This window comes from Dicentrarchus labrax, unplaced genomic scaffold (genome assembly GCF_905237075.1).
Source record: "Dicentrarchus labrax unplaced genomic scaffold, dlabrax2021, whole genome shotgun sequence".
Classification (NCBI taxonomy): domain Eukaryota; kingdom Metazoa; phylum Chordata; class Actinopteri; family Moronidae; genus Dicentrarchus; species Dicentrarchus labrax.
In genome coordinates, this window is record NW_026136715.1 from 25,994,472 (window position 1) to 26,013,499 (window position 19,028).

General features: G+C 40.5%; 1 protein-coding gene across 1 annotated transcript in view; it reads left to right on the forward strand.

Annotated features, from left to right (window-relative positions):
- Positions 1-19,028, forward strand: part of LOC127377262 (collagen alpha-1(XX) chain) — a 50,991-nt gene that overhangs the window by 15,205 nt on the left and 16,758 nt on the right. The window contains exons 13-24 of the mRNA XM_051424983.1: positions 929-1,033; positions 4,403-4,546; positions 7,229-7,405; positions 9,070-9,267; positions 9,860-10,027; positions 11,427-11,546; positions 11,682-11,846; positions 12,036-12,194; positions 12,356-12,528; positions 16,604-16,733; positions 17,466-17,611; positions 18,764-18,893. Coding sequence (XP_051280943.1) covers positions 929-1,033; positions 4,403-4,546; positions 7,229-7,405; positions 9,070-9,267; positions 9,860-10,027; positions 11,427-11,546; positions 11,682-11,846; positions 12,036-12,194; positions 12,356-12,528; positions 16,604-16,733; positions 17,466-17,611; positions 18,764-18,893 — 1,815 coding nt within the window. The remainder of the gene's footprint in view (positions 1-928; positions 1,034-4,402; positions 4,547-7,228; positions 7,406-9,069; positions 9,268-9,859; positions 10,028-11,426; positions 11,547-11,681; positions 11,847-12,035; positions 12,195-12,355; positions 12,529-16,603; positions 16,734-17,465; positions 17,612-18,763; positions 18,894-19,028) is intronic.

Sequence of the window (19,028 nt, forward strand, 5' to 3'; positions counted from 1 at the left end):
GCTGACCTAAAAAATGATGGCCACCACCAGCTGCTCTTACCCTACAAATCATGGAGTACAACACAGCTACTCTACTTGTCTGTATATCTGTCCGCTTATGTGGAAAAGTTGTTTTTGTTAGTGAGTCTGTTGGACCTTGACCTCAGTCTCTCTAAATCCCCATCAGACCCTATCTGATCCTCTGCCAGACACACAATAAGATGAGGACCCTCCAGAGGCCCCAGCCCCAAACACACAGTCTCACACACACACACACACACGCACACACACACACACACACACACAGGCATACACATGTATACGTGCTAGTCAGAAAAGGAATCTGTTGAGTGCTGAGGGTCATACATCCATAGAAGCAATGAAGACAAAGTTCTGTGATTCATGCTGTTCATGTCTACACTCCTCTGTCTTCTTAGCTTCCGTTCCCCCCCTCCCTCCCTCATCTTCCTCTCCATCTATTACCCTGCCACATACTACATACAAAACCCTGACACACTGTAACTCTGTGACGTTCCTCTGACATGACCTTTGACTCTCCAGTCCCAAACCAGCGTCCTGTTCCTGTTTCTATACCAGACAAGAGGACAGGGCACGCTTTGATGGATGAAGGGGCAGCTGGAGAGAGGGATGGATGGAGGGCGGGAGGATAGGAACATGAAAGACACTGCTTGTTGGGAAACCCCTGCTGGAAATTATGTAGATGAAGTCGAAACAAGAAATGGATTTGAGTTTTGGAGAAGGAAGTGAGATGGGTTAGGCCGTCTTGGAGAACAGGAGGAATTAATAAAGTTTCACAGCATGTTTCTTTGATCTTTGGAAAACCTGCAACTGTCATGCTCTCTTCTCTCTCGGCCCAAATACATGCAAACATATATTATAAAACCTTAAATGTTCATGTTTTCTTCCCTTTGTCTCTGTGAATGTTAAGGTCGTCTAAAGCTGACAGTCCTGTCTGAGGACAGACTGCAGATGAAATGGAAGGAGGCTGATGGACCCGTTCAGGGCTACAAGGTCCGAGTGAGACCTATCTCAGGTGAGACTTCCCAGGCTGTACTGAAGTGTTGAAAGCAATCATGTGACATTTTCATGCATCTAAAATGACTTGATAGCATAGATTAACAAAATATAACTTGCATTATATTCAGTTCATCAAAGCTCAAATGTGCATGTACAATAAATATATATGTCAAGATATGTGATACTTTGAAGTTGTGCAAGAAAGTATTCTATACTACTTTAGGAAGGAAGTCATGTCACTCCCATGTTGTGTTGCCAAGCCACTTATAGATGTTTCTAAAGTGGTAATGCATGCAGTTTGACACATCATGTGGCCACATTTATGTATACCCTGCTGTACATTTTTTGATCACAGCACACTGTAAAGGGGTCTTAATCATGTGTATTTCACTGTTTCATGCCTCCATCTTCCTATTCCTCCATGCTGTGTAATGGGTCTGAATAATGTCACTGTAATATACCCTATAATCATAATTATGTACCTTCAGTACTTCAGTTCCCATGTCACTCCAAGGTTTGAGGTTCAGCTTTATTGTTTTTATAAAATACTGGATTGTACAATGAAATGCAGTTGTAGCCACATCCGCACTACATACAAAGAACATGTATAAAGAAAATACTCAATCATTTTAAATTAGAATAGAATAAAAGAATAAAATAGGCAATACAATAGAATAAAGTATTATAAGGTATAAAAGTACCACCAAAGGAATAAATTAAAAAGGAAATTGTATTTGCAAGCAAGATATACAGTTGCCTGTATATGTGTGCATGTGTGTGTGTGTGTATGTGTATATATACACACACAAAAATATGTATAAGATGTTTTAAGTTATAGTGCCAAAACCTGAGGTATAATGGGAATGAGGGTAGTGGAAAGGTATGGTAATGTCCATGAAAAGACTTACAACTTAACAGAATAGTTACACGTAAATTTCACAGATGCTGTGCAATGTATATAACAGTGTGGAATCTGGATCACATCTTAAGTTTGTGAGGAGAATCGTTTATTTACGGTAGAGTTGAGGAGACTCTCAGCCTGAAGAAAGAAGCGTCTCTGTGGTTCAGCAGATACTTCTGCATCTGTATCTGTGGGGTTAACAGGCTGTGGCTGGGATGGGTATTGTCTTTTAGTATCCTTTGGGCTCTGCACAGGCACCTCACCTCACCAATATCACTGATGCTGGGTAGATAGCAGGTTTTAATCACCTGCTGCTGAGCACTGGACAATGCACATCCCATGGCAGTTTGTGTACTCTCTCTCGCCAACAAAGGAAGTAAAGGCTATTATTATTAATTTTATCACATAAAATTGGAAAGGAGCTTTCATGTGCAACAAATTCAAACACAGTTGCGAGGGACCCTAATTGTCACTGTTGTAACTGTGTTAGCTTGTTGCAGAATAAGTGTACATTACACTTAAGTTACATCCTGGATATAATGAATCACAATGTTGATTTAAATTAATATTGGATTCAAACCTGTGACTCAAAAAACCCTTGTTATTTATAACAGACAATTCTACATGGTATACAACCACACCATTACGTCCCACCTTCTCAGAACAGGATCAGACAGCTCTGCAGCTAGATCAAGGCTAAGAAAGTAAGTAATGTGCATTTACTGTTACACAGAGAGATTTGATAAATACTGGCCCCAATGCATCAGGTAAATGCCTTAGCCTGAGTCTGAAATCACTCTCTAATTACCATAGTGTGCACTACATTTACCTTCCACCATTTTATTTGAGAGTACACAGCCTTGGTTCCTCTGGTTTTGGAATCATGGATGCCATCATAAGCAGGAGCACTTCTGCCTCTGGCTCTGTCGATAGCAACAAAAAAAACATTGCAAAGAAAAAAGGATTGCATTGCAACATCAGATAAAATGCTTTGTGTCTTGTTTCCCTTCAAAAGGCACAATAAACTTTCATGTTGAAACCTGGTCTGAAACTTTTGAGACATCTCCATGCTGTTTCATTAAAAAAAAAAATTATAAGAATGACCAAAATATACTGTATTTTTATAGAAAAGGTAACTTGTTTAAGTCACTGAAGGACTGTAGTTTTCCTCTATTTTTAGAAGTAGTTTTTAGAAGCAAACTGTATTTGCCAAAAGCCAATTTCAATCTGATCATAAACTTTTTATATTAGCACTTGTCTAAAGTCTAAGCCTAGATTCCCTCTCCTTCCGTTTGAAACGGCATATAAATATGGTGTAAAAGTGCCTTTTTGGTGCTTCACAGAGTATGGATAAGAATGCAGCTCCTTGTGCTCCCCCTTGTCCTTCACATCCGAGGTTCTTCCTGCCCCTTTAACCTTTTCCTTAACATTGTTTTCTCCCTGTCACCCTCTTATCTCCCATTCCACATTGTGCAGCTAAGTCCAGACACGTCTAAAAGAGAGACAGAGGGGGGCTTAATGGAGGAATTCAGTCCAACTTGACACCTGAGGTGTAGGGTACCACTACCCACTGTAGGGAAAATGCATTAAACAGAATTGCACAAGATTTCAACATACATCTGCAATTTGAAGGGCAGAGCAGGGAATGGTGCATCATTTGAATAGAAAGGAAAAAAATATGTTTAGGACTGGATGGGGGAGAAAGAGGGGATTACAGTGAGTTGCTGGAACTCACTAAGATTTAGCTTCAGGGAAAATGAGTAAATCTTTAATTTAAGGCTGATTTTATGTTATGTTTATGTTTACCTACATGGATATTTCACTGCTGTCAGGTTGTCAGACATGTACTTGGAATAATGTGCCTATTAGGATGCTTCGGTAGCTGTTGGAGCTGGTTGTGCATTATGACATATTGTCTACTTATGATGACTCAGCGGATTTAAATTTGCTGATGATACTTCAGTGGTTGGGTTATTAACAACATTAGATGAATCAGCATATATGAGGGAGGTGTCTGATCTTGTAAGCTGATGCAGTGATGATAGCCTTCAGCTTACAATTGGAAAAACTAAATAGACTTCAGGAGAGGGGAATGTGGGAAACTACATACGACATTTAAATTTCCTTGGCGCTGTAATGTCTGATAACCTTAAATGGGAAAACAAAGTTTACAGAATCTTAAAGGTGGTTCATTAGAAATGATATTTTTGGTGAAAGTTATGTCTATGTTGATTTTGAAGATGGTTAAGCTAGCTAATGTTAGCAAAAGTTAGTTGATTGTTTCCTCGTCTTTCCTGCATTATGAGCTCATCTAGGTTCCTAACAGTGTTTGTTCGAATGGCAATGAAGTCAGCTTAACTAAACTGCTTATTCCTAATACTTAGAGATCTTAGGTGATGTCAGGAACCCTGACTTTCTTTTTAGACTTAGTCCTATACAGTACAGAGGCAGTCATTTCTCAACCTAAATGCTCATTTTTTCCAGAGGTGCCACAGCCAGAGCTGATGCTGACCACCACACGGGGCCGGGCAACGGTGGCAGGACTGGACTCCAGTCAGGAATATGCCCTCCAAGTCCTCGTGCTCAATGGGACGACAGAGAAGCTTCTTGCAAAGCGACGATTCACCAGTAAGAAACACAACAGTCAGATGTGAGAAATTAGAACAGTTAGCTGAAAAAGAGGCGAAAAAAATTAGTATATTGGGAACTAATGGCCTTCGAGAGCCTATTTAGATCAAAGTGTACCAAAAGATAAGTACCACAGCTGAATTAATATCAGAAAGAAAATTATACAGTGTGAACGATAAAGAGATATGAGGTTGATTTTTCATTGGTATGTAAGTGTATAAGCAAGAGTGAGCATGACTGCATATCTTCATGGGCCATCTTATATCGTGATTTAAAAAAGTCTGTGATCCATAAATTTTCATTCTGATGGAACTGGAATTCACAGAACAAGCTACAGTTGTGTGTTGGGTTGAACGAGGGACATAAAACTCCACAGGCATGATGTGATGTACAACACTGACTCGAGATAAAAAGAAATACTATCATTCCTGATGTTGGTTCTGTTGGTACTGTGAGATAACATTGTAAAGACGGCAAAGTCATACTATACTATACACTGGAGTGTGCTGTGCCCACCCCCCCCAAATCCAACCGACAAGATGTACAAGCACTCACACAGAATGAGTGAGTGTAAATACTGCTCTTGCCAGATTACAGCCTGAAAGTGGGTTGTGTTTGAACTTACTGTGTATACTTACACGGTAAGGGGCAGTTAATGTGCCCACCAACACTTGTTTCTCTATGGCTCACAAAAGCAACCTTACTAGCAAAACAACACAGTCAGGAATGGCTTTCTACCCCACACTGAGCGGAGTTTACAGTTGAAAAAACGGCAGGATGGAGGCATTTTGGTGAAGCATCGCCTGTGTTTGGATGAGGAATTGGCAACACATTTTGCACACTTATTGTCCCTCAGGTTATTTCAGACATCGCTGTCTCTGGCTTCAACACTGTTTTTTCCTGCAGCAGTGACGGTGAAGGTCATCACAGCTCTCTGTCAGTTAAATCCCCCCTTTCACTTTTGACATTTTATTGTTAGACTGATTGATACTCTGTTGGGGCTCATGTAGCCTGTGGTTGCTTACGAACAGTTCTAGTGATAATAGGTTACAGTGTCGAGTCGGGCATGTCCAGGCGGCTCTGAAAAACATGTCAACTTGGAAATTCGTAACACCGGCTGTCATTCTGGAATGATGGCAGTCTGGGAATTCCTTCCTGATGCGTCTTCACCTTTCCCATCTGCTTTAACCCCCTCTGGGCCCAGTACTTATTTCCAGCCGTGCTAGTGATAGCAGGTTACTGTGTCGAGGCAGTTTTTACTTCCTTGGAAATTTCACCCTCAATTTGCTGTATTTGACCTTGTCTCCTAACTCCAGGCGAGGATTTGCAGACAGGACCTGGTGGAGCAGTTAAGCCAGAGAAGTAATATAACATAAAGAAAACATGTTCTATCTTTACCTCAAGCATGTTCAATTATAAAATACCTGTCTGATCTCAAACCTACTTAAGTAGATATGTTGTCCAGATAGTCATCATCAGCATTCAGACAGCTCTGCAGTACTTTTACACAAAATACATTTTTTTGACAAAAACAAACATGACTGGCAGTGTTATTGTGCAATGTGTACTTAATCATCATCAGTGCCCATCTACAGCTATTTGTATGATAGGAGGTAACAGAAATGACAGCAGTGGTCCATTATCCTGGCTGGTACAGTATTTGACCAGAGGCTGCTGTCATAATGTTTCTACCCATTGTGATGATGTTTTGTTTCTTTGTGACTAATGCATACTCACAGGAGGTTGTCTGATTACCAGTGGTGGAAGAAATACTACATATTTGACTTAAACTACTACTACTACTACAGAGTACAAATACTCTGTTACAAGTAAAAGTCCTGCAGTAAATAATTAGTAAAGTATCAGCATCAAAATATAACTTCCAACTCATTATGCAGATTGTTCAAGTTTTAAAATAATGTACAATATATAATTGGATTACAATTATTGATGCATCAATGTGAAAGCATCACTTTAATGTTACAGCTGTAAAAGTGGGCTTTTAAATACTTTGTAATCTGCAAAGTAACTAGACTTATACAATTCACATATAAGTAAAGTGAATTAAAAGTATTATTTTCCTTTTAAGTTGAGTGAAGTAGAAATATAAAGTTAGTATTTGTACTTACTTGTAGTACTTTTGTACTACAAAACTGTACTTGAATAAATGTAATTAGTTACTTTCCCTCACTGCAGATTACATTGTAATCAGTATCAAATCTGAATTTTGTGCTGTTAGCCACTTGCTTAAGGCATCCTTGTTTCATTTAAAAAGTCTATGACACCATCCTGTGTGTTTTTAAAGCCTCATTGATTTGATTATTATTTTTCATGTGTTTGAAGATAAATTTGCTTTACTATAAAACTGTTTTTGTTGATGAGTTTGATTCATCTTACCATAGCATCAGTGCAAGTTCTAGCCTTTGCAATAGCAAGAAGTAAATCGAGTGTAAATGTATGCCATTTGCACTGGGATTCAAAGGGACTTCATATTTGCTGTATATTAATATATCAACAGTTAATTTCGAAACATGCGTTCATATTTTGATATAGCTCAGATTTGATTCCCGGGAAGGTATCAGGTTTCCCACTGTTTACCACTGGCAGTAATACTATGTATTATTAAAATGAATGAATATAGACTTATACATGATTCCCCTAGCTGCACTTCCTATCTTTCAGTGGAGGGTCTGCGGGAGGAGGAAATGATCCGCAGTGGTAGCCGAGAGCAGAGGAAGAAGATGCTGCCAGGCGGGTCAGGGTCAGGAGACCTGGACGATGCAACCGAGGCTCTCCTGGGCATTCCAACAGTTCTGTATCCAGACCCCACTACCACTGCTGCTGCTACTACTACTGCAGGTACTTCATGCTTGTAAATCAAAACACTACATCCACACACACATCTTTGCACTATTATGATGACCAGGGCAACTCACACCTATAGTATATGATAATGTCCTAGGGGCTTGAATGTGAAAGGAAATGGGATTGTGGTACACTGGCTGGTAAGATTTTAAGATGAACTGGAAAACTAGAAGCTCTAGATGCTCTCATCTCAATATCAAATGTGACACAGGATGTCAAGTTTGAAACCCAACAGCCACTTTATGTTCAGCCGTGTTCTGCATCCTTGACCAGTCATGTGGTTCCATGAGATTTGTCCATAAGGTTCTTTTGAAGATGATACTGGGCAGCATTTCTCAGTCTGGAATTAAAAATAAACCTTGCAGTTGTTACAAAGTCATGATTCATTCTGCGAGGAGCGAGGAGTTTTCCAGTGCAGGAGACACCATAAAAAGACCATCACACAGAACAGCATAAAAACACAGTTACGTGTAAATCCATCGATAAGTAAAACAAAAAACAATTATAGTTATACAAATTTGGCACATCAACAAAACAAGAATGTTATCATGCCAAAAAATTTGTCTTGTGGTCAGACAAGGTAAGTATATAAAAGTTTGTTTTAAGTCAAGCAGACATGGAGCCGGCAGACTGAATGGTAACCGGAAGACTGTTTTAAAGCTGAGTTGCCAGTACAGCAAAAGCTTGATCACCCCTTGACTTGAACCTGGACTCTGGAACAGCTAAAATTGCCTAACCTAGCAGATCTATTTGAGTTCAAAGGTCACTCATCTACTTTGGTGTCTGGCCTTGAAGAGCCTTGTATGAACTGAGCAAGATTTTAAAATGGATTGTGAAAATATTTCATATCCAGATATAGCACCTTTTCTGTAAATTAAATTAATAAATTGTTTATATAAACCACATTTATACGATTTATTACATTTTTAATTATATACTACAAATGGCACTAACTCATATTTGATTAATTGTCTCCCTTTTTTTAGAACCTAGCAATCTGTATAGAGAAGTGCTCAAGTAATTAGGATGTCTGTGCCAGGTTGTTGACCCCTAAAGGTTTGACAAATGAATCCTTGAGTTATACTATATGTTACTACAGTTGAAGAAGTGAATGAATCAGAAACATAAAAACTCCCTGCATCATATTTCTAAGAGTTGATCTCTTTGCTCTGATCTTCCTTTGCCTTTCATTATAACGCTATTTGACAGAGAAGGGGGCAAGGCATGGAAATGTTACAGTCACATACAAGCCTGCCAGTACACACATCTACAATAAGTACAGTGTACTGCAGTTACGCACACCTACACCAAAGTGCTGTGAGACAGATACACAGAAATGAAAGCTCAGCAACAGTAGTTGAAAGACAGGAAGAAAAAGCTGGAACAAGATGGAAGGAGTACAAGGAGTAATGGTTGATGCTGGCTCTATCAAGGAAAGGCAAAAGCTGTAGCCTATAAATTGTAATACAATAATGTTTATGTGCTAACAGGGAAATAATATTTTCTCTCACTTTTCCCTTTGATACTTTTGAAGTCAGATGAATCTAATGTCAACAGAAGATTTACTGTCACGTACAGTCTCAACTGGTCCCCTAAACAATGTTTGCTTATCTTACTGTAACCCCCCCCATGTGCTCACCATTAACTCTCTCCCCCAGAGCCCCCAGCTATTGAAACCCCCTCTCAGCTCCCTGATGAGGCCCCAGAGAAAACTGGCAAAGAAAAGAGGAAGAGGAAGAAAGAAAAAGAGCGGGATCGTTCTAAGGCAGAGAATAAGGAAGAGCAGGGGACGACACAGGGCAAAGCAGCCGAGGAGAAACCCCGGAAGACACCCTACCCTACCCAGCCTGTGACAGGTAACGTGCTTCCCACTGTTAGAACAACCGGACATAAAACTCTGAGAGTGACATTTATTACTTTAATGAACCAAAAATTTACTGATTGTACTGATGAAGTGATTCCCTATATTCAGGTAGTTAAGCAGATTATCTTAAAGAATGTCTGGCCACCATCATCCTTAGTTCTTCTTATGAGTGAAGGAACAAGAGGCTTGAGAGCAGTAAGTGTTGGTTTGAAATGTGATGACAGTGTTTACACAAGGGAGGGTCAGGTATAGGAAAGGATAATGACAGACCATCGTGTTCGGCTGCAGGGCTTATGTTTCCTCTCTCTCATAATCCCAGGGAACACACACATCCACATGCATTGAAAGTCACTCATGTTCATGTATGCACCATGTCGACACTTGTACACACATTAGTTCACCCCTGAATGCATAGAGCCATCTGTTTCCTGATGTAAAACTGCATGTACACATGTACTCACTAATGTACAGATAATGACAGGGAAAAACTATATAAAATGAACTCACCATAAGCCCCCAGAACAGCTTCAGGGCTCTTTGACATATATTCAACTCTGATAAGTTCCTGCTTCCTTTTTATTTAGGTATGTCTCCCAGGAAACCATTTGAGTGTGACAGCGATGCAGCAGCGGACATCATGTTGTTGGTGGACGGCTCCTGGAGCATCGGGCGCACCAACTTCAGACGGGTCAGGGACTTCTTAGAGGGCCTGATGACACCGTTCCACATTGGGCCGAACCACATTCAGATCGGTGAGTGTCTGCCATGTTGAACCACCATGTCTCTACATTAGCCCAGAAGGGACAAACCAAACACTGGCTCTAAATAGGGCCAGTAGCGTTTTTTGCTCATTTCGCGGCCACCATAGTTTCTCCTTCACGCTTGGAAGGAGTGGGTGATAGGTGGTAAATCCTACACACTGGTCCTTTAAAGCTGAGTAAACCTGAGTTTCTCTAGTTTGATATATTTACTATGTCTCTAAAATATAACTGGGATGCTTTGCTCCTCTGTTATGCCCAATCCCAAATCATTCTCCCAAACAGGTTTTGTAATAAGGGAAGTGTTCTGCAAAGTAGATATATAATCATATACAAAGGATATTGCTACTTTAGCTGAGGGATGAAAGGACAACAGAGACTCCATGGATGTATTGCCTGGTAGTCTAAGAAAGGAAGATGTGTTGGATGTAATAAAATTGCAGATTTGGAAGAATCTAAAGTCTTGAGTAGACTCAATTTAATTTGGACCTGTTCAAAGAAGGAGAATATTCCATCAATGTGAAGAGCTTTCATAGTTTCAATACCACAATAAATGAAATTCAGTGTCAATTATACAGTGAGGATAAAGGTGGTAGGTGACAAAGGAGCCAGAAGAGAACTACTTTGCCATCCAAACTGCTGCTTTATTTTGTTTTTTTTACCGGATGAGCAACATCAGTGTTTATGACAAAGATATTGCTTAACTACAGCTCAATTTATTGAGAGATATTTATTTAATTTCTGCTAATTGGTCCTCCTGCGGTGATTTATTGGTGACCACAGTAATATACGTGTCTGCACATACACACAAATACCCTGGTAGTACCACTACAGGGTACAGGGTAAACAACTTAGAAATGCCATAAGGCGCACCCTAAAAACTATGTATTACAAACATGGCAACCACCCAGGGGCCAGTTACATAGACTAGTCTTGGCCTTAGACTGATCTTATAGTGTCAGGTTAGACTGGTATAATTAAGCCTGGCTGTTGCATAAAAATTAAGACTGACTTAATTTGATGCAGGATATTAGCCACCTCTCCTGCTGGCTAACCTTGAGATGAGAGCTTTGTTGCTATGGTGACAATCTGTTAGTAACCATCTTTTACCAGTCTAGCATCTGTGAGGAATACCACAGTAGCCACCTAGCTCATAGAAATGCTTTAGCAACCACTGGGAAAGCCTTAGCAACCACCTTTTACAAACCTAAAAACAGGAACCAACTGAACCAACTAATCCTGTTATTTATAATAACTAAAATATGTAGCTTTTGCCTTTAAAGCTCTGTAGTAGCAAAAAAAACCAAGGATATTAAAAGGAGTGTAATGGATTTACCTTTCCCAATGGCCTGTCCCTCAAAAATATAACATCTTGCGTAATGATGTGTTTCAGGTCTGACCCAGTACAGTGGAGACCCCCGCACAGAATGGCAGCTCAACAACTTCACCACTAAAGACCAACTGTTGGAAGCAGTAAGGAATTTCAGATATAAGGGAGGAAACACATTCACAGGTAAACAGTAAACAGCAACAGTTTGTACCTTTGATACTGTTAGTATTCATGTATTGCTGTTTGAGCCCTAACATACCATACCTACACAGTAGAGTACATGTAAAGTATGCCTGTCACCATACATGGATCTCGCAGGCCAGGCTTTGCTCCATGTCATGGAGGAGAACATGAGGGCCGAGGCAGGCGCGAGGTCAGACACACCATTTTTCCTCGTCTTATTGACGGATGGGAAATCTCAGGACGACGCCATCGCTGCGGCAAACCGGCTGAAGAATGCTGGCGTGGAGATCATTGCTGTAGGTGAGACTGAGAAGAAGAGAGGGTAAGGTGGTGTAGGGTGTTTAGTTGTGGACTAAATACTTTTACTTTGAGCAATCTGGTCCTATTCAGCCTGGAACTGTTTCTTTTATGTTCTCATGGTTAGATGCCCAGAGGCAATTCTTCTAATCTCTGAATGCTTGTACCGTTTTATGAATCTATGTTATTCAGGTGTAAAGAATGCAGATGAAGCTGAGTTGAGACAAGTGGCGTCGGAGCCAGTGGATCTGAACGTCTACAATGTCAATGACTTCCCTCTGCTCAGCAAACTGGTAGCACGACTGGTTCACATCCTTTGTGGAAGGATAGAGGACCGTGGCATCTCAAAACGTAATCTATGTGTCTGTCTGTCTATCTCCCTATTTGTCTCTATTCTTACCAACCCATCAGACACATGCACTTGAATGCACACGTTAATTTTTTCTATGGCAAGTTTTTTAAATTATGAATATTTTGTTGAGGTCTAATGTGCTGATTCCTTGTTGCTCCAGGAATGGAACCTGGGCCAACAGCAGACCCAGCCCTCTCCTACCCCAGTCCTACTGATCTTCGGTTTTCTGAACTGGGCTCCAGGGAAGTGAAGCTTCACTGGACCAATCCTGCCAAGCAAGTCCAACAATACAGAGTGGTCTACCACAGCGCTGAGGGTCAGAGTCCACAGGAGGTCAGAAACGCATGCTTACCTGATATGTGTTATTACCACGTTTGTGCGTATCTCAGTTATATAAATAAAATAAGACCTTCACCATGAGAAATATCGAACTCCAGCAGTGTTTTCGTACTTTGTACATGGTACTCTAAGTGCTAAAAACAGGAAAAACACAGCACAGTCAGCACTATAGCTTTCAGATGGAGGGCAAAGGGAGTTAAGCATGTAGAACATATTTACCATCGTGTGTACCCTCTTCAGTAAAGCATCCCCTTTATCTCTGAATTCCGCTAATGCAAGGTTTTTCTACCTTGGGGTCAGAACCCACATTGATGATACCTGTAATAAACCAGGTATTTAGGAGAGATGGAGAGATCTCCCTGTCCCTGTGTCTTTTTTCTCTCAGTTGTTTATTGTGTTTATAGTGGCGTCTTTACTGGTTGTAAATACCCAATCGCTGTTGGTGTACGAGCGCCAGGCACTTTATGACATATGTAACTTTGTTCGGAGGATTCCTCATGTTGAGTATGGTCAACAACAGAACTCGAGGCTTCCTCCGTTTGTGGCTTCAGTACCGGAGGAATTGTTTCGCCCTGAGCCAGTTTTCCTACCCCGAAAGAGGACCCGCAGGAGACATGGGCGTGCACGCGATACACGCTCAGGCACGCGTGTGAAGATTAAAACAGTAGTGAGGATGATGAACAGGGATCATGCTGTTGATGTCAGGCATATTCAACTGGATTCGGCGTGCCGACAGCGGTGGATTCTTCCTGTTTACCCGGTGTCTCCGGACCTCGATCAGCTGTTGCAGACCTGCTGGTCACAAAGGATGCGCGGAAGGGGAGGTGCATGTCTGGATAACTTGTGTCACCTGGACTGTAAAACTCTACCGGGTGTTGAGGTGGGGAAAGTCCAAATGGCTCTCCCTAACGCCCGGTCACCGTCCAATAAGATGTTTATCCTCTGTGACTTTTATGACTCCCACGAGCTGGATGTAATGTTTTTAACAGAGACGTGGTTGCATGGCGGTGAATTAGCGCCCCTGGTGGAACTCTGTCCTCCTGACTTCAGTTTCTTCAGTTCTCCTCGACTGACAGGCAGAGGAGGGGGGGTGGCCTCACCTTTTAAGGATCGTTTTAAATGCAAACAGTTTCTGAACTTTCCTGTCTTCACTAGTTTTGAACTGCAGCTTTTCACCTTGAATAATCCCTCTGTTGGTTTATTTGCTGTTATCTACCGTCCACCCAAATATCATGATAAATTTATTTCTGAATTTGCAGACTTTTTATCCAGCTTCTTCCTGCAATATGAAAGGATTTTGATTGTTGGTGATTTTAATATTCACATTTGTTGTGATGACAAGCCTCTGGTTAAAGACTTTTTAAATATTATTGAGTCCTTTAATCTCACACAATTTGTGACTGGACCAACACATCAGCGCGGACATACACTTGATCTAGTGTTAGGTTATGGGTTGTCTGTCTCGGTAAATGAAATCTCTGTGTTATCTGTTTTAGATCACTCAATAATTTTATTTGAAATTTTAATTCCAAATTCACTCATCCTTGGGAAAGAAACAATGATAACAAGGTCATCTCGTTATATCAGCACAAGAGCTTTACATGATCTTACTATGGGTTTGCCGGTTGTGGTCGATCCAGTATTTAATCAGGCTCTTTCAGTTGACCGCCTTACTGTTGACTTTAACAGTGCTGTTCGGGGCCTCCTTGACTCTGTGGTTCCAGTAAAGACTCGGAGGTGTCTTATAAAGAACCATACCCCTTGGTTAAATGAGGATTTACAAATCCTTAGAAAGAGCTGCAGAAAAATTGAACGTCAGTGGCGTCACTCAAGGCTTGAAGTGTTTTATCATGCATGGAAAGACAGCCTGGCCAACTACCAATCTAGGATGTCAGCTGCAAAAGCAGCCTACTATTCTAACTTGATTTCAAATAATATGCATAATCCTAGACTGTTATTTGACACTGTCTCTCGACTCTCACAGCGTGTTCAGGCAGTTAGTGGCACTGACCTATCTGCACATGATTTTTTATTGTATTTTAATGAAAGGGTTGAGGACATTAGAGCCAAAATACCCCAGTCTTACAGTGAAAAAGCAGAGTGTGCTGTTGCTTTGTCTATCTGCACAGGACAAGGCTTTTCTGAATTTGAACCAATTTCCTTGGCTTCTTTGAGTAAGATTGTAATGATGGCACGATGTACAACCTGCTCACTGGATCCTCTGCCTTCTTGAGTTGTCAAAAAGCTATGGCCTACATTAGGACCTTATGTTTTATCGATCTTAAACTCATCCCTCCTCACTGGAGTCTTTCCAGCTTGTTTCAAAACTGCTGTGGTTACACCCCTACTAAAGAGGCCTAGCTTGGATGCAGACTCCCTGACCAACTATAGACCTGTTTCAAACCTTGCTTTCCTGTCAAAAATGTTTGAGAAAGTGGTCTTAATCAGCTTTTAAATTATCTGTCTCTAAATAAGCTATTTGAGCCATTTCAGTCTGCTTTTCGCTAAATCATTCCACAGAAACAGCACTTACAAAAGTGGTGAATGACTTGCTACTGTCTATAGATTCAGGATCAACAAGTGTTTTATTGCTGTTGGATCTTAGCGCTGCTTTCGATACGGTGGACCACTGTATACTATTGGATAGACTTGAGAATTTCTTTGGCATCTCAGGACAAGTTCTAGAGTGGTTAAGATCATACCTGTCAGAAAGACTTCAATGTGTTTTATATGACTCTCTGAGTCCTGTGCCGTCAACCACGGGGTTCCCCAGGGGTCTGTACTGGGTCCATTGCTTTTTTCACTTTACCTATCCCCATTGGGTCAGATTTTCTGTTCTTTTGGGATTTCTTTTCATTGTTATGCTGACGATATGCAGCTGTGTATGCCATTAGGTGTAGGAAGTGAGTCTAATATAGCTAAACTTGAGGCCTGTCTTGCAGCTGTTAAGAGCTGGTTATCAACAAATTTCTTGTTGCTTAATTCTGCTAAGACAGAAATGATGGTTATCGGACCAGCAAAACTAGGTCATCTTTTTGATCACATTACTTTGTCTCTTGATGAGTGTGCAATCAATCGCAGAGACCAAGTTAAGAATCTTGGTGTGCTTTTCGATCAGATACTTTCGTTTGATTTACATATAAAGGAGGTGACCAGAGTTGCTTTTTTCCATCTTAGAAACATCTCCAAGATCAGATCAATACTGTCGTTTAAGGACTCTGAGGTCCTCATTCATGCCTTTGTGTCATCTAGGCTAGATTATTGTAATGCCCTTCTGTCAGGTCTGCCAAAGAAAAGTCTTGGAGTCTGCAGATGGCTCAGAATGCTGCAGCTCGTGTTCTGACCGGAGCCTCCAGATATGAACGTATTACACCAGTGTTATCCTCTCTCCATTGGCTCCCTGTTCATGCCAGACCAGACTTTAAGGTGTTGCTGCTAACCTATAAAATATTAAATGGCAGCACACCGTTGTATCTTAAAGACCTAGTGAACCCCTATGTGCCTGCTCGAGCCCTGCGTTCTCAGGGGACGGGTCTTCTGAGCGTCCCAAAGGTCAAAAAGAAGACAATTGGTGAATGGGCTTTTTCTTTCCGTGCACCGACATTGTGGAACAGTTTACCTCTGGACATCAGGCAGGCTTGTAAAGCAAAAGACCCATCTGTTTATTGTTGTGTATGAGTCCTAATTTCTCTGTATGTTTTCCTGAGAGTCCGAGTGTGTGTTTAATTTTGTTTTAGTTATTTGAAATGTTTTTAAATTGTATTTTCTATGCTCTGTACAGCACTTAGACCTGAAAGCGCTTTACAAATAAATTTATTATTATTATTATTATTATTATTATTGATATGCAGACTGTGCCTTGGGATATTTCTGAGACACAATAATATAATATGTTTAAATTATGTTGTAACAGCAGTTTACATTAATCAGGGATTGTTTTTTATGCAAAGACTTTTTGTGTTATTATTGAAAATCCTGTCTGGAAAATTGGAAAATAGTGTTGTCATATAAAAAGTAATACAGAGTGCTGCATTCTTTTGTCTAACTGTAAGTTATGCTTTGTCTCTAGGTGGTATTGGTTGGCTCAGAGTCCACTGTGCAGCTGGAAGGCCTCTCCTCTCAGACACTGTACCACGTCTCCATCTTCCCTGTTTATGAAGACAGTGTTGGTGTGGCACTCAGAGGAACTGTCACTACCTGTAAGACTGCTATACAGGAATTCATATGTCAGTCACACCTGGCTGTCACATGTTTTTGCCGTATCAATGTATCACATGCAGGTATCTCAGTTGATACTTGAAATGATGTATCTCAACACTGTTTTCCCATCTAGATTGTATGCTTCATCTAAAGGATAACTCTGATGATATTCCATTTTTTATTGTCAATAAATCCCATAAAAAGACCAAAACCAACAATTAATTGACCCTGATAACAAGTTTTGTGTTCCCCGGCTGGGGAAGTTGGAGTAAGAGATGGACAGACACATTGTTGCTTTTGGTCTCTTTGTGACATTTGTTGACAGTAGCAAAAATATAGAATATTGCCTCTTCCTTAATCCTGTTTATCTAGTACAAATTCCAAACATTTGCTAGTTACAGTTTCACAGAAGCAAAGAGTAGGTTGCAAATTTTTGCTTCTTTACACAATACCCAAATGACGGCCATTTATTGTTATTTTTTACATTTTAGAGTGAACATTTAACACGTGATCAAAATTGTATTATTATTCACCTTACAAGAAGAATATGTTTTCAAATATAGGTAGTCAGGGGAGGTCAGCAAAGGGAAAGTAGCTCTTTATTAGAAGGTGTTTCTGTCTCAGTAGGGCACAGATTCAGTCCTTGTAGTCATCAGTAATTCACAGAATGTGTTCAACATGCCATGCCTTTGTTTTCTCCTCCTATTCTTTCCTATGTGTCCCTCATTCAGTGCCGCTGGCCATGCCTGCCAACCTAGAGGTGACTCCTTCCTCTTACAGCACGCTGCGAGTGAGTTGGAGTGCAGCACCCAGTGCAACACAGTACATGATCCTGTACTCAGCACTCAACCATGGAGAACCTGATGACGCCAAGGAGGTGAGAACTGGATCTCTCTTTCTCTACTATGAGCTGGTTTATACATGTATTACACAAATGTGATTTATAATTATAATTACAAGCCAGCAATAACCAGGGTGAACAGTGGACAGAAAAGGGCATCGACAACAGATAAGCAGGTATGTGAAAACATAACATACAAGGCAAGGAAGAGAGAGAATGTTGCAGCAGCTCATGCCCTGTTAACATATGATTTTCGGGTTTTCAGGACAAATTCTAAATGTAACACTGTTACATAAAACTGTTCGATACACAAATCGGTTTGTGTTCTGCCATCCAGCAGCGCCACCATTACTGCAGATGCAAGTCGTAGTGACTCACTGACAGCAGCTTGGGGTAGTTGGATTGATGACGTTAGGCAGTGGCGCTACTGATGAAAGTGTCTTACATGTATGGCGATCTTCAAATTGTACATATTAGTTAGACAATTGTTACGACAATAGCCAGAAAACGAGAATGTGGAAATCAAGAAAAACTGACCACTTCACCATCCACCACATTTCATGTGATGTGTAATACTACTGTACTAATCAATCAAGAGTTGTTTAATCATCGCAGATCAGTTATATTTGTAAATACTTAATAAATATGAATTCATATTTTTTATACTGTAGGTATTCATTACATTAATCGCCTGGCATGCAAACATCTTGGTCCACCACATGCACAGGGAATCTATGTAAAGTGTTTGTGTTTATAGGGGCTTGTTTTTCCAAAGATCGAGTTTGGCACTACTGTTGGACCAGCTAATAACTGCACAGGTTCTTCCTTCTTTCCTAGACAATATAAAATAACTTTACATAAAAAGTAAAGGGAACAGTGGACAATGGTACACTTTCCAGCACAGCTTGCATTCAGATGTATGCACATCGTAGGGAGATGCCACTGCAGTAATGGCAACTTGTTTACTTCCAGTACTTGTCCAGTTTTGTGTATAAGCACAAAACAGGTAAACACTTTTGTTTTGAAAAATAAAATAACAAATGATATATTATGATAGTGTAGAGTATTGCTTCACATCACATCTTCACGTCCTACTGTATAAGTTCCAAGTAGAAGTGTACTTCATCTTGAGATTTATTAACAAACCTCAAACTCCACGTTTGCATTGTGTTTCTTTTCCTCCTGCAGGAGAAATTCAGTGCAGACCAGACAGTAGTGGAGCTGGCAGGGTTACTGCCTGCAACAGACTACTCTGTCACTCTTTACGCCCTCTATGATGAGGATCCTAGCGACCCTGTCACTGCTGTTGCCACTACATGTAAGACATGCCCCAAACATTCTCATCCATTGTTTTTACATTTCCTTTCCCCTCCTCCATGTTCCCTCTTTCTTGTGTGTCATGTTTCTATCCCCTTCTTCTTTAATCTTACTGCACCTTTTTCCTTCTCATTCT